At 34.4% G+C, this 22,981-nt stretch overlaps 3 protein-coding genes across 4 annotated transcripts; 1 reads left to right on the forward strand and 2 right to left on the reverse strand.

Moving 5' to 3' along the window:
* Positions 1-4,283: 4,283 nt before the first annotated feature.
* Positions 4,284-7,618, forward strand: LOC143546313 (uncharacterized). 2 transcript variants are annotated; one of them, XM_077038010.1, is made up of 3 exons: positions 4,284-4,313; positions 5,368-5,471; positions 5,667-7,618. In XM_077038010.1, the coding sequence occupies exons 2-3, from the start codon at positions 5,381-5,383 to the stop codon at positions 7,019-7,021; spliced, it is 1,446 nt and encodes a 481-aa protein (XP_076894125.1). In that variant the 5' UTR covers positions 4,284-4,313; positions 5,368-5,380; the 3' UTR covers positions 7,022-7,618. The 2 variants fall into 2 exon arrangements, with proteins under 2 accessions (XP_076894125.1, XP_076894124.1); XM_077038009.1 differs by lacking the exon at positions 4,284-4,313 and having other exon boundaries at positions 5,357-5,471.
* Positions 7,619-8,183: 565 nt separating this feature from the next.
* LOC143546316 (uncharacterized) lies at positions 8,184-10,056 on the reverse strand. Its single transcript, XM_077038011.1, has one exon. It carries the CDS (start codon positions 10,028-10,030, stop codon positions 8,252-8,254), a length of 1,779 nt encoding a protein of 592 aa, XP_076894126.1. The 5' UTR covers positions 10,031-10,056; the 3' UTR covers positions 8,184-8,251.
* Positions 10,057-12,846: 2,790 nt separating this feature from the next.
* LOC143546322 (uncharacterized) lies at positions 12,847-16,401 on the reverse strand. The gene is made up of 3 exons (XM_077038015.1): positions 16,281-16,401; positions 15,155-16,189; positions 12,847-13,860 (listed from the first exon to the last, which is right to left on the reverse strand). The coding sequence occupies exons 1-3, from the start codon at positions 16,399-16,401 to the stop codon at positions 12,941-12,943; spliced, it is 2,076 nt and encodes a 691-aa protein (XP_076894130.1). The 3' UTR covers positions 12,847-12,940.
* Between the last annotated feature and the right edge of the window lie 6,580 nt (positions 16,402-22,981).

The following is a 22,981-nucleotide window of genomic DNA, read 5'->3' on the forward strand; positions in this document are numbered from 1 at the left end:
CATAGTGGAAGGTGGCCGTGGCAGAGAAGAGTAGTTAAAAAGAAAGAGCAATATGGGCATTGGGAATCTATAGAACAGTGTACGTACGTGGTCCAACTGCTGCCGCACATAGCTAGAAGGTTGTATGGTTGTGTTGTGTGTGGATTTTAGTGTTTTCCAGGAACCACTATACTATGGATATCATGTGGTTCAGCCACCTTCGCTTGTCTACTCTCCACGAGTGCATACTGATCAGCATTAACTATATATTCGTACAGAATCCAAACTGTGAATCGAATTAAAGAAGAGTTAAATTAACATTTTCATACTTGTGGTTTACTTAATTACGTAATTTTTGTACCAATTTTGAATTTATTGCAACTGGATAATGGATAATTGACACTTCAAAAAATGTCATTTCAGTATATTTTTTTTCTAGTCCCGTTTGTTAATTGGTAATTTCATAGTTAAGTGTTATTTTTATACCTATGGTTTGTTTGATTACACAACTATAGTACCTTGTTTTGAATTTATTGTAACTGAATATTTGGATTAGTTTTAGATACATAACAAACTAAAAGAGACATTACATATTGCATATAGCAAGTAAAAAGGTCACTAAAATACATGGTAGAAAATGAAAATCAACCATGACATGCATAACATAATTTTTAGCCTTTTGTTCTTGATTACCAATTTTTTTCCAGTAAATTCAAGATATCCGGGTTCATTTTAGCCATTATTTTGTTCAAAAATCCAAGTATGATAATAGTAGCTCTTTGACACATTATATAATCAAAGCAAAATAACAAACTATATGTATGAAAATAATTCTTTAACTCTTTAAAGAATTAGATGTTACAAACGTAAGGATTAAAGGATGTATGACCATTTTTAAATTATTAGTTGGTTTGAAAATTTTGATCATGTACGTGTACCAATTACAAAGTTTTATTGATCTTTTGAATGTATAAAGTTTATGTATACTATAATTTTATTAGTTCATTGACGATTGCACACAATCCCTATATCGTAACCGTAACTCTCAATTTGGAATAATGATGTTTCACTATCCTTTAAAAAAGTTTATTTTATTTTTTTATATCTTTATAACTTTAATATAATTTTTCCTCATTCCTCGTAATTTTCATGCCAAAATTTGACTTGCATGCGAAGATTCACAATAATCTTGATTATAAATGTTCACACGTAAATCGACATATTTTGAATAAAAATAGTTCACTATCAAAGGTGTCTATGGAGTATGAATAAGTCAAACGTCAAAGCTACATGAAAACAGTTTGTTAAAATCACAAATTCATTTAATAAGGAGACTCGAATAGTCGAGTTTATCATTATCGCGAGTCTAAACGAGTCTATTACATATTTAAATACAATAATATCTATATAATGTATTATTTATTTATATAATATATGTTATATATGACCAAGACAAAATAAATCATGTTATAAATAAATATTCGTGTAATAAATATATTTAAAAATAATTTTGCTTTTCCCAAATTGACTATGAATAGGAGATAAGAAATGTAATAAACTTAAAAAACAATCTATAAATTTCTTAGTTTTTTTGTTTCTAATTTTAATTAAAAATAAGTACTCCATTCGTCCCATTATAAGTGTCCATATTTTTTTTATTTGTCTTATTACAGGTGTCCAATTTCAAAATTAATTAGTTAATTTTTAAGTTTACCCTTAAACACACACAACTAAAATTAATAAATAATATTGATGAACCCATTTTTCAAATGCATTATTGTCATTTGACAAAAAAAAAAGTAATCATTCAATCCACCTAAAAATTTGTGTTTTTCAAACATTAACACTTATAATGAGACGAAATAAGTAATAATTACATAAAAACATATTATATAGAGGGAATTTCACAACTAGCCATGTTTTGGTGAAGGCAACCTTAAGTAAAATACATAATGTTAATAGGTATGCCATATTTGTTTAATTCAACACAATAAAGTACTAATACTTTATTAAAAATCTTCACTACTTTTTTTTTCTAATTTGACGGTATTTAAATTTCTTCACAACTTTCACCAAAAAATTTTATTTTTAATTTGAGTTTTAAAGCACAATGATAATACCATATCAAATGCACACTATAAATTACATCGAATTAAAACCAACTTCATATTATAATATAATCAATTTTTAACACAAATCATATTTTTTTTTTCATTTTATATAATTTACTATAAATCAATTACAATAAAGTGGCAGGCAAACGGGCAACAAGCTGCGTCGCAACCCCTTTTGAATAGCAAAGCCAATCCTGCTAAAAACGAAGCTTTGGGACCTAGAAGCTGAAGAGGTTCCGTGTTGACATAAGACCTTCTGAAGTATCACCTCATCATCATCCAATATAAGATGAAAGCAAGAGTCATCCAATCGATAATAAGAGTCATCCAATCGATAATACTCACGATATGTTGACGTCTATAAAAAAATAAAATGAGATGGTATTCAAAAATAAAAAAGTCACAATGGGGCTGTTTGTTTTTCCTCAAAAGCTCTTCCAAACCACTCTTGTCTGCGCCGCGTAGATCACGCGCAGACGTTGTAGTCTGCATTGTGTTTGTTTTCTTGAAGACATTTCATTAAAAAACCTCTTCGCGTCCTCTGTTCTTAGAAGTGTTATTCTTGTTACTTCTCACCTCTTCTCCCCCTTCTTCTTGTTTCCTTCATTTCCTTCATCATGCTCCAACCAAAGCCAAACCCTAATCATCTCCAACCCTCCATTCCACACCCCACTCCTCCGCAGCCGCAACCCCGCCGGCGGCCTCCACTCCACCGCCGCACTCCACTCGCAGCCGCTGTTCCACTCACAGCTGCACTCCTCCACCACCGCACTCCACAGCCGCACACCCACCGCACTCCTCCACCACCGCGCTCCACAGCCTCACAGCCACCGCACTCCTCCACTGCCGCACTCCTCTCTAATCCGTCGGCGTTTGGATTGCGGCTGCGGCGGCCGGAGGTGGATCCGGTACTTCTCTGGCGGAAGAATTTGGTTCGGTGTTGCCGCTCCAGGAAGGTGACACCGATCCGAAGGATTGCAACTGGGTCCGCTCGGAATGCTGAAGATTGGCCGATTGAATTGAATCAAAAAGTTGGAATTCAAGCTGCACCTGCTTTACCCTTTGCATCATCACGGTAGTTATTTGATATTATTTTTACATTGTTATATATATTATAATTTTTGAATTAACATGTCAATACAGTTGTTTGATGATGATATGATAATTAGAGGCTGCAATTTACAGCGCAAGTTATATATATTATTTTGATGTTGTTAACTATTATTTAAATTTCGATATTGAAGACCTTTTTAATTTAAGTTTCAGTTTAAATTTCAGTTTTTTAGCAGTTTGCAGACGTTAAAAAACAGTCTTTTAGTTGCAAACTGCAAACGTTTGGTCCACCTCTTCTGCTACATATGTTTGAAGATGTGGTTCGCAGACTGAAAACATTTTACCTTTGAAAAAACAAACAGCACCTAAAAGATAACATTAAGAGACCTTTGGATGAATAATAAAAGAAAATTCACAAGTTTGATTTGGGAGAATTATTGTGCTTTTTCTTTAGTTAATTGTTGCATCGGTTTACTAGTATCAAGCCATCAAGGTGTAATGTTGTGTCTAGCGTAGCAACTTGCTAGTCTAGATATTTTAATCTCATCAATAAACTTAGCCATTAAAAAATAAAAATCAATTTAGTGATTTATTATGTCAATCTTTATTTGATGATTTCTAGTCGTTACAAAATCACAAAATATAATTTGTTTTGATCCATGTATTTATTTCATTTGCACAAAATATTCACAAATATATATTTAATCATTAAATCACAATCACAAAATAGGAAAAATAATTACCACTAATATTAAAAAACATTTCTTCCCGCTTTACAAATTCCAAAATTTCGAAATATACGCATTGAGCGGCCCAAATCACTAGTGGGCCATTCAATTATTGATGTCACTTAGCTGTCTTCAACTGAAATACCATAACTACCCCTCACTTCTCACCCTTAATCCTCTAATAATTTTAAAAACCAGAGGGGTATTTCAGTGACTTCAAATTCAAACGGCCAAAAGGCGGGTAACATCCGGTCCCTAAAATCCGCAATTTTCTTGATGTTCGGATCCTCTATATCACACATTTCTACTTGTCTTCATTTTATTTTATTATAAGTTTGTAACCATTTGTTAAATTTTAAACTCTATAAGCTTTTAATAGTTTGTTTTTTTGCAAGTGTTGTTGATCGGTTGCAGCGAGTTCAGTTTTCGTGTAAGGCTAGTTAAATCTGTGTTTAATTTTGGCTCTTGTTTTTAATTCGTATCTGATTCGAAATTCGATTACTTCCGGTTTTGAATTTCGGGTGTTTCGAGTCCGATTTGAATACTGAACAGACGTAATCAATTCAGAAGTGACTGTTGTGTTTTGTTATTATCATTATCTCATATGTTAGTTAGGGTTAGTACCGATTCGAATGACTTGATGATCAAATAAATCTGGTGTATGGTTTGTGTTCTTTATTGGCTTTGTTTATTGTGTTGTACGAGATCTAGAACTTGCAGTGGATTCAAAAAGCTTAAACCAGTTTGTCTAGTTTGCTTTTCATGTGTGCATGTGTTGGCTATAGTTCGGCCAGTTATTTGTTATGGACTTATGGCGAACCGTGTTGTAGAACTCAATAGGCGCTGGTCAGGCGGTGGGCTACTGACAAGCGCTTAATCGGATTGGAATTTTACATGTTTTTTTTGCATATATGTATATAATATAAATTTTCAATTTTGACCAAAGTTTCACCAATTTTGTCTAAAATTTGACCAATTAAAGTGTTGGATTTCCCAACGTCGAAGGGGGTGTTTGGGATTCCTATTTTAACCTTTTTATAACTTATATAAGTCATAAGTTACAAAGTTGTAACTTATACTTATACACTCAGAAAGCTTAACTTTCCCAAAAACCTTATAACTTATAACCCATAAGTTATAGGCTATAAGGAGCTAAAATAAAATTTCCCAAACACCCCCGAAGGCTGGTTAATTGACGATTTAATGAGTGCCTAGCCGTGATTTTTCAAACTTTGCTTTTGCGTGACTTAGATACTTTGATTAGTCAATCTATAGCAACAACCATCATTCAAGTAGTCAGGTGATACTGAAAAAAATGTTTAAAAAGATAAAGGTTCTGATTCTGAACCGATAAGTTCAGAAGTTTTTCTCATGTTGTTTCTATGTTCTTGCATTTGTGTGTGAACTGTTGACTTAAAACATCACACAATCATATAATTATATAATCTTGTTAACATTATTGTATCATTTGTATGATATTCATTGCAGGGCAGTTAGTCTGGTTATATGGAGGGCGTTGAATCAAAAGCACTGGTGACAGGGGATGGCAGTCAGATTAATCCTGCAATTTCTATATCTCTTGAAGAAAATGTCCAAGGTGAGGGTTTATTGGTTTAGACATTTTTCATATATTTTGGCATATGGTAAATTAAAATAATAGTTTCAAAATGAGTATGAAATAAATAAATCAGACATCAGTGAACTTGGGCATCTTACTTCATTAGTTCATTCATTTACAGACATAATACTTCATTCTTTACTCTAATTGAGCTTGAAATTTCTTGACAACTAGGGTTCGAGCAATGTGCCAAAGAAATCCTTAAGCTGATAGAACAAGATGGGAACTTCTCTGAAATGACAGCTGAAGTTTATGACGACAAAAAGTCTAAATTGTCAACGCACGTAACAGAGTTATTGCGCATGCATGGTGTGTTGGTTAACCAACATGTTCAGTTGATCAAAAAGCAGCATCTTGATGTATCTGATTCAAGCTCTCCTCAAGTTACTCAAATGTTTACACCTGATCAGATGAGCAACACACAAAAATTCAGAACACCTATCGGTTTTGATGTCTTGAGCTCGTGTGGTGGCGGTTCTTATGCTTCTAGAAGAGATGGCTCCGAGTCTTCCTTCTCAATATCGTCAGATTCTGATTCAGAATCTTTCATCTCTACCAACAAGCTTCTGATTTCACCAGTCAATGGTGGTGAAGATTCATTGAAAGTCAAAGACAGCAAGCAAACAACCGTTTTACTTCAAAAGATTTCAACTTTAGAAGATGAGCTGGTTTCCTTGAACAAAAAGTTTCAAACTTTATCTCACGAAAACACTAATTTGAAACAAAAGATCCAAGAAAATGAATCAGACATCAAAACTCAAAATTCCCATTTTGAAATGGAGAAAACGAAGGCGATTGAGTTAGAGAAACAAGTTTCTGACCTTAAACTTGTAATATCTGACTCTAATCTTCAAATCAAAACAATGGGAGATGAGTTAGATGCATCTAGAAAGAAACTATTAACAGCAGAAAATGAAATCTCAAAACTGATGCGTGAACTTGATTCTGCACAAAAAACTAATCTAGAATTGCAAGAAGAAGTATCTGTATCTGCAGCCGATATTTCGGTGCGTGATGATCAAATCACAGAGCTAAACACAAAGATTGACCAGTCAATGTATGAAATTTCACTACTCAAAAGCACACACAAGGCTGATATTGAAAGGCTGCAAATGGAGATAATGGAAAAAAGTCAGTCAGTCGACGATTTGAATAAAAACTTGGATGGTTTGAAGTTAGAGAAAGATGGACTGACAGCTCAGCTTGATACCCTTCGAGCTGAGAAAAGTTGTCAGGAAGATTTAGTCCGAGAACTAGAGACCCGTTTGAATTCATTACAGCTTGAGCACGAGAGGGTACTTTCGTCATTTGACAACGCACAAAAGGTTATAAATGAACTGAAACTTAAAGTGACCGAATTGGAAAGTGAGGTGGACATGCAGAGGGAAGTTATGTCGGTTAGAGCAGAAGAGAAAAGGGAAGCAATAAGGCAGTTATCTTTCTCACTGGAACATTACATGTCAGGATACAAGCAACTTCGTCAAGCGTTTGTTGTTGGAAACCGAAGGCGTCCTATTTTTACCTTTTAAAGTTTCATAAGGTGGTAGCTAGTTGCTTCTACTTTTATTATGATTTTTCAAGCAATAATTTTACTTATTGAAGAAACTATTTGTGAAAGCGGTATTTCAGCTATCTTTATTATTTTATGCAATACATTTGTTATCTTAAGTGAAGAAACTATACACAGGTATCTAGCTTTGAATTAAAGACAACAAACTCTTCTGGTTTAGAAAATATGTGATCTGCAATTCCATTGGTTCTATGTTAGCTATATTTACTATAACTATTAATGTTATTTATTTGATAAATTTTCTTTTTAAACGAACGGTTTTAGTTTGAATCTATTTTGGTCAGAAGTCATTTTGACCCACAAAGTTGAATTTTTTTTTGAAACGACTCAACCCGGTATCACTTGTTAGTCCTCTTACTTGACCTGCTTATTTTGTCAGGTTTTGCAAAAACTGAAGACGGAAAACAAACTGAAACATGAAGAGCAACTTTTTGGTCAAATTATGGTGTAAAAATGTTTTGTTTTTCATATTTCATATAGTTTAAAATTAAAACTGCATTAGTGCATTTACACAGCCACACAGGTGTTTAAGTAGTTGGATTAACAGCTGCGTTTGTTACGCCCCTACACTATTACAGCTTGACCTTCTTTAGCTAAACCTATTACTAACCTAACATTTTTGAAAGAGTGACATGAAATATATAAGTGAAGGATTATAAAATTCAACCGTTTAATGATATAACTACCAGGCCTGGTCCGAGGTTCTAAAATCGGGGCTTTACATGGGTTAGGAACAAACCTGGAATTGGTCAAACTTTCTGACTAGGTCAAGACATGCTCAACATGTTTGGCCGTTTGGGGGTTAATTTTGGTTTATTTTTATAATCTCCAACGACTGGTAAAAGTGAACTAAAAAGGAAAGAGTGTGTTCTCAAATGCTCAAACATTATAATTCTTTTATCAACAAACCAGTTATTTGTAAGTTTAACTTTAAATATTTTGTAATCATATTTGTTATATTACTAATTTATAAATAAATTTTTTTTGGATAAAACACCGTCACTTAAAACTTGTTAAACAATGAAGAGTTACATAATAATGTTCATGTCTTCCATCTGTCAGATTGTACGACAACCATCTATGACACCAAGTTGCAGAACATAATATTCAGTAGACAGATTTAGACAATTGTGTTTTCTGCAACATAAACAAGCTGGATTTTGACAAGTATAGGAAACAAACCGAGTTGTTAAAAAGGTATTCTGCCATCTTTTCTGTCTATACTTGTCAGCTTTTGAACGACTGTTCGCAAACAAGAGTCTTGTCCGATGTTTGGTATAAGGTCTAACACCATTGAAAAAGTGGACGCATCGGGGAAGAAACCTTGGCTAATCATTTCTTCAAGAAAAATTGCAGCCTCTTGACACTCGTTTTTCTTACACAACTCTTGAACAATGACATTGTACGTGACACTATCCGGCAAACAACCATCATCTACCATTTCTCTAAGCAATTCTTTGCCTTTACCCAATAACCCTTCCTGGCAATATACGCGTATCATCACAGTATAGGTCTTAACATTCGGTCTCAATCCTTTTAATATAAGTTCATCAAACAGATCCATAGCCAACTTAGGTTTCCCACATTTTCTACAACCATCAATCAATATTGTATACAACCTTACATCTTTTAGTAGTTCTTCGTTTCCCAATGAACGAAAGTGAGCCAATGCATCAGAATACTGACCGTTATCACACATTCCACATAACAAGATACGGTAGGTGCATATATTGGGATTCTGGCCCTTTGCTTGCATCTTCTTAAAGAGTTCTATAGCCATTGCAGGATGCCTTGATTCAAAAAAACCTTGTAACATGCTATTGTAAGTGATAACATCAGGAATCAAACCCTTGTCTTGGATTTCTTGAAAAAGATTCATGGCGTTGTTGATTCTCTTCTTCTTACAATATCCATTTATAAGGCTGTTATATGTGATGATGTTGGGCACAATATCCCTCTCCATCATACCATCAAGAACATTCTCTGCTTCATCTATTTCACCACGTAAACAATATCCATCGATTAGTGCATTATAAGTTATTACATTTGGAAGCATTCCTCTCCGTACCATTGCTTGAACAGCAAGCTCTGCATCTTTTACACAACCTTGCTTGCAAAAGGAATTCACCAAAGTATTGAAGGTAACGACTGATGGAGATACTCCTTCCTTGTCCATATCCATTAACAATTTTGCAGCTTCTGCCTCTCGACCAAAGTTACATAGACCTTGTATCAAACAGTTGTAAGTGATAACATCTGCGCGGACACCCTTTTCAGTCATTTCAGTTAATAGTTGTAGTGCATCATCAACCATACGATCTTTGCAGAGGCTATCAATGACTGTGCTGTAATGTTGTACACGGGGTTTGCAAGAGCCTGCTTCCATGAGCCTGAGTAATTGAAGGGCCTTGGTAGTGTTACCTGCTTTACAAAGCCCATTAATAACTACTCCATACATAATCTGATTAGGCTGACAAAGTTTCTCTGTAATCAGTTTCTTGAACAACTTAATAGCTTCAGAAACGCGATCAGCAAGAACAAGGCCATGAAGGAGAGTGTTATAGGTGGCCGGATCAGGTGGATGACCTTGCTTGAAGAGGGTTGCTAGTAAGGAGAAAGCATAATCAACTTGATTAAGGCGGCAATGACAGTTAATAGAGATGGTCATTGAATACATATCACTAGGAATACCCATGACCTTAATTCTCTTATAAAGCGAAAGAGCAGTGGAATAATGTTTCATCTTGACAATAACATTAATGAGCTGATTAAACTGGATGATGGAAGGTGTTGGTTTTCTTAGAAGCATTTCATCAAACACTTGGAGTGCATCATCCAACTTCACATTGGAAGCATTTTTGAGGTGCAGAATTCTTTGATTGAAATCATAGGATGAAGGTGAAGCAGTGGAGTAGTGAGAACGAAGTCCAATAAATCTTATGCAGCAGTTCATCATCCGTTCCGCCATGTAATTGTGATGACAAAGGTGAATAAGCACATACATACATGAACATGAATGAAGATCAAGTCTTTGGAAACCTACTTTTTAACACCCACTGAAAGTCATATTTTATTGGCTTGTACATTTTCATGTTGATCTCTCACGTTGAATGATATATCTCTTTCTTGTGTATTACTCCCTCCGTCCCATTTTATAAGTGTTTAGGTTTGAAAAACACAATAAGATCGATTGAATGATTACTTTTTTTTACCAAATGACAATAATATTCTTGTAAAGTGGGTCTATCAATATTGTTTATTAACATTAGCTGTGTGTGTCTAGGGGTAAACTTGAAAATTAACTAATAAATTTTGAAAGTAGACATTTGTAATGGGACAAATAAAAAAGAAAATGTGAACACTTATAATGGGACGGAGGAAGTACATTTTAATTCACTCACTAAGTTTGTATTTGGTATCATCTGACATGTCACTTCTCATATAAGTAACGAACCATTTATATTTACTAACACATATTTTATTCCTTTCAAAATATCTCTTTTATGTTTGCAAAACTTTATAATGACAAAGAAAACATTGTCTTAATTGTATCTTGGTAAATAACGACATCCACAAACAAATCAATCTATATTTTCTTTTTATTGCAAACTAGTAAATTACCCGGCATGTTGCGCATGTACTGGTCAGATATGCTTATATTGCCGTCACGTTACTCGAAATCTTAAGACGCAAGCGTTAAAACAAATAAAATATATAAAATGCTGTTTATATGGCCGTTAAAACTCGAACGTTAGTAAACCGGATGTTGATTAAGGCGGCAATGACAGTTAATCGAGATGTTGATTGTATAGATATCAGTAGGAATACCCAAGAGATTAATTCTCTTAAAAAGTGAAAGGGCGGTGGAATATTGCTTCATCTTGACAATAACATTAATGAGCTGATTAAACCGGATGATGGAAGGCGGAGGTTTTCTTAGAAGCATTTCATTGAACACTTGGAGTGCATCATCAACCTTAGTGACTGCAGGAGTGTTTTTGAGAGAAAAAAATCTTTGATTAAAATGATATGTGGAGTAATAAAGACGGAGAGGTCTTGTGCAGTTCATCTGGCAAGCAAAGCAAATAGTTTCAAATTCAAGTCTGCAACTTTCAAGGTAAGATACGAAGACTCATCTCAAACATACGATTCAAACTCTGTTTTTTTGAATTGATTGAACCTTCAAAATTGATTTAGGGCGTAGAAGAATTGGGGGAGAACACCAGTTGAACTAACAACAACCCATGATATTTAGTAGCAAACGGATATAAACGAACATGAACCAGAGACCTTGTTTGTTTGTTTAATTGTCCGTGTTCATTGGGTTTGTTAACAAGTGTATATAATATATTAATATTTTAAAGTAGTCAAATGTCATCAAAAACAAGTTATAACAACCATACCCAGCGAAATATCACTTAAAGCAAAGCTATTAGCAGAATATGGAAATTAGAGGATAAGTAGTGGACAAACCGACTATATCTCACGTGAAAGAGAAACTGTTTTTAAAGAAACCCCCGACTAAAAAAACATATCTGGACACAAAAAAAACATTCAGAAACTAACATTTTTATTTTTTTATTATTATTATTGTTTTTTTATAGAATACCATAAAATTTTGGTCAGTAGTTGCTAATTCTTATTAATTATAATTTGCTTGTAAATTCGATAGCGGTATCAAAATCGGTACCAACGTTTTGAGTTTCGAGATTTGTATGGTACCGGTATTTCCCAAAATTTGACCTACAATACCGGTACCGAACCGAATATTTCGGTAGTGCTATTGGTACCAAGAATTGATTATTTCGGGATCGGTATTTTCGGTACAGTACCGTGCTCATCCCTATCATAAGCCGATGGTTAACCAAATTAACCAAATTGATCATTTATGAAATTTTAAAAACTGAAACATCGGTTAGGCTTATAGCCAATAACCAAAGTTACCAAACAAGCCATGCTCACCCTTATATGTTGCTACGAGTAAGGTTAGATGGTGGATTATTATTATTATTATTATTATTATTATTATTATAGTGTAGTCATTTCCACATACAAAATTCTGTATGTATTTATCAATAATCAACATGGCCAATGCCTTATGCAAGTTGTTTCTATGCAAGGCTGCAATCTGATTAAGGTATAACAACGCTTGCTCATCACATTCACGTTGACCGTTTAATTTTCATTGTAACTTCAGATTACTGATGCTAAAGGAGTAAAAACATTGACAATTTTCATAGCTAATTTTCAGAAAAGCATGTGGATAAAATGAGGTGTGATGTTATTTTGTGTATTTACTCAAATCTTTACACATGAAACATAAGTGATTGTTGTTAAAGTGCGTAATTTTACTAACACCATGATTCTTGTTTCTTTTAGTTAAAACTTTTGAAGTAGATTCAAGGTTAAAAAAAAATAATTACAATTTATATCGCGGTATTTAATATGATTTAAATTGGAAATGAATCATGTAAACTTTGCTTAAATCTCTATAACTTTGTTGTGAAAAAATGTTAATTGTATATGACTTGAATAGTGACATTGTGTAGGTTTGACCTGTACAAGTAGAAACTAAAGAAACAAAAAAATTGGCATCAATCAACATTCATCCATGTGTTAGGTGTGATAATCCACTCTTAAGGTCAATATAACTAATGTAAATTATAGATTAGTTATTTTAAAACATTTAAACATAGTTTTTAAAATGTTTTTATATCTAAGCGCGCTTCACGGGTTCGCAATCAATCATAAGTTCATAACACAATATACAAAATTCTATATATATTTATCAATAATCAACCATGCTTACCAGCAAAACCATATAAAACAAATGGATACAACATTATAACTGTACACACTATAACATAACTTTCTCTTCTCAAAACTTTACTCCATCACTACCTCTTATGACCTTACTCGGTGACGCATACCCCATGAGCCGATGCAATGGTGACCCGTTGGGCCTGTGCACAGCCTCGATCTCTGATGTCATCTTTCTTGGCCCCGATACCTTTGAACAAGACGGTTGACTTGAGCCCGACGGGTCCCTCGACATAGTCGCCTTTCTTCTTTCCTCACTAAACTCCCAAAAATTTCTGTCTGTTTCTGTAGAGTAACTATTTTGAAACGAACGGTCTGAACACGAAACGGGCTCGGCCCGTGACCCGTTTAAGTCAATATAGTCTTCCACCTCACTGCTTGGTGGGGCTGCAATCGTTTCTTCCGGGTAGTACCGACTAACATGCGTCCCGTTTAATAGTGTGAAGTTGAGTACCTTCATACAAGCTCGACATCTTAAACTATGATATCTTTTGTGGAAAACAAGGAAGCTTTGAGGCAGCTCAAGAAGGTTCAAGCACCGGTAACAAGTGATCCATGGTGACCCGTTTGCAATGGGCCGGACATATCGTTTCTTCTTCGGGGAATGAAACGATTTGGTGATGTCGTTTCGGTGTCGGTAATCATCAGGTGCCGAGAACTCAGACTCTGTAAAGTTGTGTATCGGGCTAGAAGGTATCGAAACCCGCGGGCTGTAGTACGGGCCAGAGGTGTAACGAGGCCCGTTACAACAAACATGTGAGCGGGGAAGCTGGGCCGAGAAACGACGGTCTTGTGGACAGCAATGGTGGCACGTGCCGCCGTCTAGTCGTCTGTTCACGCAGGTTGTTTCACCCGAAAACGCCATTCGCTGGCCAAACCTTCCCGGATTGTTCAAAACATGATTCGACATATTCGTTCTCTCGAGCTGATCTTGAAGCTCTTTAACCTTCTTCAACAACTCTATTCTCTCCGACTTGGGGTTTTTTTGATATCATATGAGAACGATGCCTGTTTAACAAGTGTCCGTGCGCCAGTGGGGGATACTGATTTCTTTCCTGTAGAGGTAGGTCTTCACCAGGGGTCAGCGTTGAGCCCGTTTCTTTTTGCAGTAGTCTTGGATGAGTTGTCAAAGTCGATTCAGGGGACTCTCCCGTGGTGCATGATGTTCGCAGACGATATTGTGTTACTTGCTGAGAAAAAACAAGATCTAAACATGAGGCTTGAGGAGTGGCGAACAACCTTAGAGACAAAAGGTTTAAAGATTAGCCGATCTAAGACGGAGTACCTCCACTGTGATTTTGGTGGGATAAACGACAATGAAGACGCACAGATCACAACTGAAGGGCAGGTGGTCCCGCAGGTAACGAAGTTCAAGTATTTAGGATCATTTGTACAGAGCGATGGGGAATTAGACAGTGATGTGACCCACCGAGTTCAGGTAGGATGGTGTAGATAGAAAGCAGCCACAGGTATATTGTGCGACAAGTGTTTCCCGACTAAACTAAAGGGAAAATTCTATAGGGTGGCAGTTAGACCTGCAATGCTATATGGAACAGATTGTTGGGCCATCAAGAAGGCACAAGTGCGGAAGATGGAGGTAGCAGAAATGAGAATGCTACGTTGGATGTGTGGGCACACAAGGCTAGACCGAATAAGAAACGTTGTGTTTCGCGAGAGATTAGGGGTGGCGAACATAGCAGACAAGATAAGAGAGTGGAGATTGAGATGGTTTGGACATGTAAAGAGAAGACAGACGACGAATCCTGTTAGATCCGTAGAAAACATTACTATAGAGGGGAGGAGGGGTAGAGGACGACCGAAATTGACTTGGGATGAGAGGATTAGGCATGATTTGATAGACCTAAACCTCTCCGAGGAAATGGTTGAGGATAGGAATTCGTGGAGAAGTAGAATTAAAGTTAAGGTTTTTTAGAGAGAATTGAATTCGTTAGGGCTTAGACTTAACTTATTTAGGTCACATACCATAACGGTATTTCCCTTACATATATTATTATTAATATTATAATTATTATTAGCTTTTATATAGCTGTTAAACTGTGATCTTATTATTAATATTATTATAATTAGTAGTAGTTTTTATATAACTGTTAAACTTTGATTTCCTTTATTTTGCTTCATACACATGTACTTAGAGCCGAGGGTCTCTCTGGAAGCCACCTCTTTATTCCTTTGGATAGAGGTACGGTGTGCCTACATCCCACCCTCCCCAGACCCTACTTATAGCTTTGCTGTCGGTGGGATTTTACTGGGCATGATTGATTGATTGATATATGAGAACGATGCCTGCGGTTTTGATGAAACTCATTCAAACCGTAATATGATCGAATATCAGTCGATCGGTGCTTGACTTTACCCGCTCGGTTGTTAAAAGAGGATACACTGCTCTCATATCCACCAAAACGTTCGGTTTTCGTAGTCTCTATCGAGCTAATATGATTGAATATTCGACGACGATGCATATCTGCATTGTCATCTTCTGATAACTCGTCGTTTTCATCCAGACGCATCGGTTTTTTAAGCTTTGTATCAAGCATTTTCTTAGCAGTCAAGCTTTTAAAGCTCGACTTCGAGCCGCCATCAGAATCCCTAACAATCCTTTTATTAACTAAAGCTTCTTCAAATTCACTGCTGCTGTCTTCAAAGTCAGTCTCGCGTCTACAGCTTAAAAACACCTGATCACTGTCATCATTATCAATGTAATCTTCATCGATTCTGTTATCGACTATTGCATCCGGTGATGACTCTGGATCTTCATTGTGATAACTGTTATTGATTGAATTTGAATTAACAATCAATAAGCCGCTACATGTTTCTTTATTATCAGAAAGCTGCTCGAGATCGGTATTATCTGGTTTTGTATTTTGTTTAAGTTCTTGATCTATTCTGATATGACCTGTGGCTTCAGGCGATGACTCGGGATCCTCGTTACCAGAAAGCTCAGTCGAGCTACGAGGGTCATTATGAACGATTCGATGTGGTTCATCAATCGAATTAACTACTGATTGTTGGATTAAGCTGCTGCTGTTGCTGGCTTCATGATCATCATAAACTTGCTTTAATTTCTGTTTCGGTGCATCAATCGAACCGTTTTTAGCTATGTTAGCCGCATCATAATCACGGTTTTGATCTGATTCATCCGTAGATTTAACCAGCAACCGTTGATTTGAGCTGCTGCCAGCTTCTGGAATTTGATCACTAAACACTTGATCCACCTTCGATTTTCCTGACGAATCATCGTCCGGTTTGTGTGATGTGGTGTTAACTGTACTGTTATTCCGCTTCTTTGCTGCATTAATAAATTAAATTGTTAAAGCAAGTAACAAAAAACATACAAAATGTTTCAATGAAAGAAAACAGAATTAGTAATATTTTAGAACCTTGAAGTGTTGCATTACAGCCTCCACATTTGTACACCGGGACATCAGGCGGCTCGCGCAGAACATTCAGGCATTTTGGGCAGCGAACAAATCGCGGTTTGGTGTTTATCTTCTTCATCATCATCATCATCATCATCGTACTCAGTATATCCCACCAATAGCAATGCTATGGTAGGGTCTGAGGAGGGTAAGATGTAGACAGCCTTAAGAAATGTTTATCTTATCGGACATAATTAAGAAATGTTAAATCACTTATGAAAACCTGAAATTATTTGAACAAATATTGAATCAAACTAAGAAAAGTTCATATCAACAAATACTAATTAGTAAAGACTTGTTATTTGACTTTGGTTGTCAAATATTGATTCTAACTTCTGACTTTAAATTGAAAAAAATGTCTCTCTTTTAATGGTTCATGAATGAAACAATGAATAAAAAAAGAAAAAAGAAATCTATGTCAGGTAACAATTAAATGGTATTCAATCACACGTTTTGACTTTTTCTTGGTCAAATAGTGATGATAATGAAGATTTATCAAGATCTTGATCAAGAACCACTAACCAATAATTAAGTTCTTGATGAAAGCTATAAACTTTCAGCTCAATTTTTAATTTAACCTACTAAAAAGTTGTTTTTTCATGCAAAAAATTGGATAAAAAATAAAAAGAAGCACCCACTCAAAAAGGATAAAAAAATCTTGAAACTGTGAATTCATTTCTGGAAATTGGAATCATATATTCTTGCCCTTTTTGTCAAAAGATCCAAAACCAGTTAAATCAAGAACTGGGTTTGGAGAAAAATCTCATTTTTATTTAAAAAAAATCAAAATTTTGAAACATATGATTAAATCAAGAAGTGGGTATTAATAAAATAGAGTGAAGTTGAAGTACCTGAATTTAACTTTGTTATATAAATGATGTTGTTGTTGTTCATGTGAACATGAATTCCATGATCTGCAGAGATGTGTTATATATGTCTATATGAAAAGAAGATGAAGTTTTGATGGTAATGAAGAAGAAATGAGTATGAAAGCTTCAGAGAAGTCTTCTGCTGGACTGGTGAATATTATTATGTCTCTCTCTCTCTCTCTAGAATTATGAGACAGAGAGAGAGGATGAAGTCGGCGGTGAATCATTTAAAGCTGCATAACAACCAAACAACTACATCAAATTACATAAATTCTTCAATATTAAATTAACAAAAGATATAATATGATTAAATATAATTTTATGATTTAATAAAAGTTTGATATCTAACTGTAGCTTAGTAAAAGAAGACTTGTGTTCTTTAGTGTGGATTTAAGTTTGATCTTCACTTGTGTTATTTTTATAGATTATGACAATAAATGTTGTGTAAGGTTGGTCGTTTGAAATCCGAGCTCATCTGGGTTTTTGTCTCACCGTGTGTTACGTCATAGAGTTCAGCTCTTGTAGCGGCATAATGATTGTCAAGTGACAGCCAACGGTATGATTTCCCAAGGGGGGACGCCTAAACCAAATTCTAAAGCCAATGTGAGCTCGGTTAAGACAACATAGTCTGAACATAGTGGGGCAACAGGGCTCTCTAAATTTAGAGAGTGCGGTAGCTTAAATACAAGAAAGTTATCGCTCTAAAAAATAATAAATAAATAAAAGTCTAATATACCATCAACACCTTGGTGGGTGACCATGGAGGTTTTTTTAAAAGTTTTTTTTTAAAGAAAGGTCATTGGTTTGAATCTTGAAATGGAGAATTTTGTCAGTATTACTTATAGAACTAGAAGTGTTAGTTATATAAAAAAATAAAATAAAAATAAATAAATAAATGTGTGGTATATTTGGCACTTATTATCTAACTTGGAGATTAAAAGTTCAAATCATGTAAATGTAAGTCACACATATATATGATTTAATTATAAGAATAAGGTGCATTCGTCATAACTCAGAAACCCATAGCCTATTTTATTATTAAATATTTTGTTTTCTTGCGTTAAAATCTGGTTTTTGGTTTAAAATCCAAACTTAATTTGAACTTGATTTTCGGTTTGGTTTTTGACAACTTGAATTTGATCAAATTTTCTATTGTAATCAAAGAAAATGACAAACCAAGAAAACCGTAACACAACCCAATAAACACTTGTAAAATTTGAAGTTATATAATCACCTCTTTTACTTTATTACATAACAATTTATTATATAAACAATGTTATCACACTTACAATGTTCAATAAGACGGGTAGTACCGGCCCAAGGGAGAAGTGAGGCGCGCGACCACCCATGACCTAATCTATAGGGAAGCTTGAACTTTTTACAAAAAATTATCTAAAATTTAAATAATATAGTTTAAACATCCATTTACAATACATCAACGTTTTATAAGTGTAGTTGGAAAAATGATTTAAAGGCAGAGGTTATTTTCACGCATTCTATCTTTTCTCCTATTTTATTTCTTTTTAAGGTTTTCTCACATCGCCAATGTAAGTAAATCCAATCATTCACACTTCCTGTAAATATTAGTTTCCATCTATTGGAAGAATTTGACCACGTCGAGCCAAACTCGAGCTATTTCTAGCCTGGTTTATGTTTGACTTCGAATGAGATCGACAGTGATTGAAGTCCCATTTTTTACTCCCACAGTCCACAAAATTCCTCTGGATTCTGAGGATGGCCTAAGGATGGGTTCTATCTTAAATACATAACATCAAATGGTATGAGTGTTAACGGATAGATTTAATTAAGTACTCGTATAGATATGCTTAGTTTTGTCCTAGTAATACTTTGGAACATTTTACTTTCTTAAACAAGCTTATTAACAAAACATGTCTTACATATTTTATACAATTACTCAACTTAATTCCAACACTTTGTAACTTCTAAAAGTTGCGTAGACAAACGCCTATTAACTGTTAATTAGTTTTTACGAAAAAAAAATCATCGAAGTACACGTGTCATACAATACATTATTGACATCTTAGTAGTAGTACCAGTTAGTTTTTTGTTGTGTGTTTGGGACATTGGGTTGTGTTTGGAACCAGTGTTGTTGGTAGTAAAGGGGAGGGGACACCATTCGGGTACCCTTATGAGTACCTTACCTTTCACGGATAAGTGGCCATCAGCTATTCGGGTAGGGTGTGTGGCTTCAACAATCGGGTATCCTTCACCGCTTTAGCATAGTGGATGGGTAAGTGCAAGTGAGCCCCCAACCAATCATTCACCATCTTTTTAATATATTTTTATAAAAAAGAGAGAAAGAATAACGGTTTTAGGGTACTTGAGATAATTGTTGTATTAAGGTGTTTTAGAGTAGTTAAGAATATAAATGACATGACAGTTAGATGGTGTACAATTGATGGAATTTAATGTATATGAGAGTAGCACCCCATCCCCGGATGGTTGTGTAGTTTAGTAAGTTTTAACAAATTAGATACATCGGATGGTAATTTTAAAACTCATTTATATATGTTTTCGTTTTAAATAAAAGGATCCAATTACAATAAATTTTATAATTGTGTAAACTTCGTAAAAGAATTCATGCTAACAGACCTTAATAATAATTGTTATTATTATTATTATTATTTGTGTATTAGTTGAAATTCATGATTTATTATTTTTTAAGCTAAAAAATGTTCGTTAGATTATTTGTGAGTATAGGTCAAAGTCAATCGCATTGACGTCTAGCTGTAATGTGGGGTACACTTGTATCGTCCTAATTCTACTTCCTAATGACCACGGCAGCCCTCAACCACTAACGTTGTGCCACGTAGCCTACTAGGATCACAACCTTTGTTTTTATTATAATCCTAAAAAATATATAAAATCCTTCCAGATCAAAAGTATAAACCAAGAATCTTGTCGTGGGACTTTTAAATCAAAAATTGATCGATACGGTACCGTTTTAAAACATTATTTTAATTAAATAAAAATAACTCATAAATCACATTGCTCTCACATGCTGAAGTCCTATAAAACAAAGGCACAAAGTAAAATTCTCATCTTTCACTCAAAAACTTTTTGATTATATTTTTCGACGATTTAATTGTCAGAAAAACATAATTGAGTATCAACGTTGATTGAATCACTTATGTCAATACCTACGAGTCATATATAAAAGACGTATAATTATAAAAACAAAAACAAAAAGTTGGTTGTATTTACCCGATTGTTTAGTTTAATAAAAATATAGTTAAAAAATACATTATTTGATAATTTAACAAAAGAAATTCTAAAACCTATACAAGTAGTATAGTATATACTATATACAAGACGAATTGGTGACCACTTGCACCTCAGTGAGATGAACTTGTGATCGCTATCATATTAGCAGAACATGTTGATGACGATATCTACTAAATTAGATAGACATTAGTAATAAAGAGAAAATTTAATTAGTAAGGTTGATGGGTGTATGAAAGATGAATTTGTTAACATTCAGTGTCACTCTTACAGATTCGGTGTTAGCCCTTCGATATAATATACCAATCACGTGGATGTTGGGTATGCCGTTCAAACCTTAGCCCTTTTTAAGACTTTTTGTTAAAGTTATCATAGACGCCAAGACCATTTTAAGGTTATATTTTGCATCGTTATGATTTTGTTCTTGAGCTTATCATTGTCCTATTTATTTCAGTGCAACCGTACTCATCAATCAATCGGTTAGGTGTTAGTTTTGTATAAATTAAAAAATGCAACCTCTTCTATTACTATTTAATGATATTGATACAAAAGTTTCTAGAAATATGCTTGTGGTCCAAGTCGCAGCTTCATTAACACGTGGGCCATATGATGACTTGGTTGATAACTTGGCCAGTGACATCATGCCATGTGGCACGACAAATATGACAGCTTGCTTATGTTATGATGATGCCATACAAACATCTAGAACACGTGCCACCCAAGACAATAGGTCAAATGTTTCCCTTGATTTCCTTTCATATGCAACGTTCTTTCTTTTTTTCTCCTTTTCAAACATAGAATTTTGTTCATACATATTTCTAAACACAAGAATAATATTATTCCGATTGCTTAAATGCTTAGCAAAGATCTAGAAACATAAAATATATACAATTAACAATCAACTCAAAAGGAGATAATGGAACTTAAAAGTTTTACCCTTTCTTTTACCTAAAGAAATGAACTCGTACTTTGAATGAAGAAAATACTATTATTGAAAACTATTAATTTGGTGCTTCCTATATACGAACCAACAAGTAATGAAAATATCACTTAAATAGCGTTCTTTGAAACGTGTTAAATGATAAAGTTTCCTAGGGACCGAGTACTCAAACACAATGAATCTTGGGGATGATATCCTACACCATAAGTTGGTTTATTCTTTCTATTTTTCTTACAGCTAATTTGGAGCACTGAGGGGACACTGACCCATCCGATCATATCCGTTACTCGAGTACCAGAGAACGCCCTCAGGAGAAACCAATCATAGGTGAGAAGACCCTCTGACCCAACCTCGAACCCACTTTTCAAATTAAATTTTTTGAGTGTGTCTCGCCTCAACCACGCACTTAAGCAAAGGATCGTTGGTTACAACGATATACTGTTAAGATCGAGGTATCCGAAAAATGATGCCTTAAAAGAAAATGACGGCCATGTTCCATCAAATCTCACTTGTACAAATCCTCACCTAAAAGTGGACGCGAGCTTTGAACTTTATTCTAGTATTAAAGTGTTATACGATATAGTAGTATTTTTTTTTCTTTTTGTTATTATTTAACCAAAGGCCGAATGCCGTAAAATAAAGTAACGAATGCAATTTATGTTTTTACCACCAAACTCGATCACCGGCCTATAGAACTTAATAAGTAATTAAGCCGTAAATGTATGTGTGCTACATTATTAGATATATAAATACTTAAAATTAGTTCAGATCAAAAGCAAAAGTAATAAACATGATGTCTTTTGATTAGATTAACAATAACTAAGTAATAAATTAATACCCAGAAGAATAGCCCGTGCTTTATAATATGTTACTAATATTAATTTATCATAATATACATATACGTGGAGTCTTGCATGAAGTAGTTAAGGAATGTAGAGGTGTTTTGTGTTAAATAGTCAACAAATGGTGCGATTTGTTAGTTTTCATTAAAGGTTCTTATATAAAATCATGATATTATAAAATTAAAAACTATAAGGTGGGAAAACGTGCACACAACGGATGAAACTACTCTTCTTTTATTGTTTGCTTCGATAATATGAAAACCCTAGGGAAAGAAAACCAAAATTACAAATCTAACGGATTTTTTTAACCGGCCAACGAAACGCATTCTAGGTTTAGAAAACTACCACTCTTCTGAAATATACGTGTTGTATAAAAGCCTTTGCCTAAGAACCTCTTGTATTTAACGGGCAAATACACTCTCGTCACACACATATACACATGCATGTATATAAGCGTATATATGTATGTATATGTGTATGTGAGTCAAGCATAAGACAAACAATTTGATGGGACCTACTCATTTATAGCAAACCAATCCACCGTATTAAAGTTGGCTATAGACCTATAGTGCTATACATACAATACACCTCTTGTGTCATTTGAGATAAGGTTTCAATGTTCTTTCTAATCTTTTTTTTATATATAATTATTTTAATCACGGCACGAGAATTATTGTTTTGAATAAATAGTAAACGTGTTTGTATATATAAAGAGGGATATTTTATCCTATAAACATATGTTACATTATTTTAAAATTCACTTGCAAT

This window comes from Bidens hawaiensis, unplaced genomic scaffold (genome assembly GCF_021521415.1).
Source record: "Bidens hawaiensis isolate Kalapana, Puna unplaced genomic scaffold, B.hawaiensis_p1.1 tig00014333_1, whole genome shotgun sequence".
Taxonomy (NCBI): Eukaryota; Viridiplantae; Streptophyta; class Magnoliopsida; order Asterales; family Asteraceae; genus Bidens; species Bidens hawaiensis.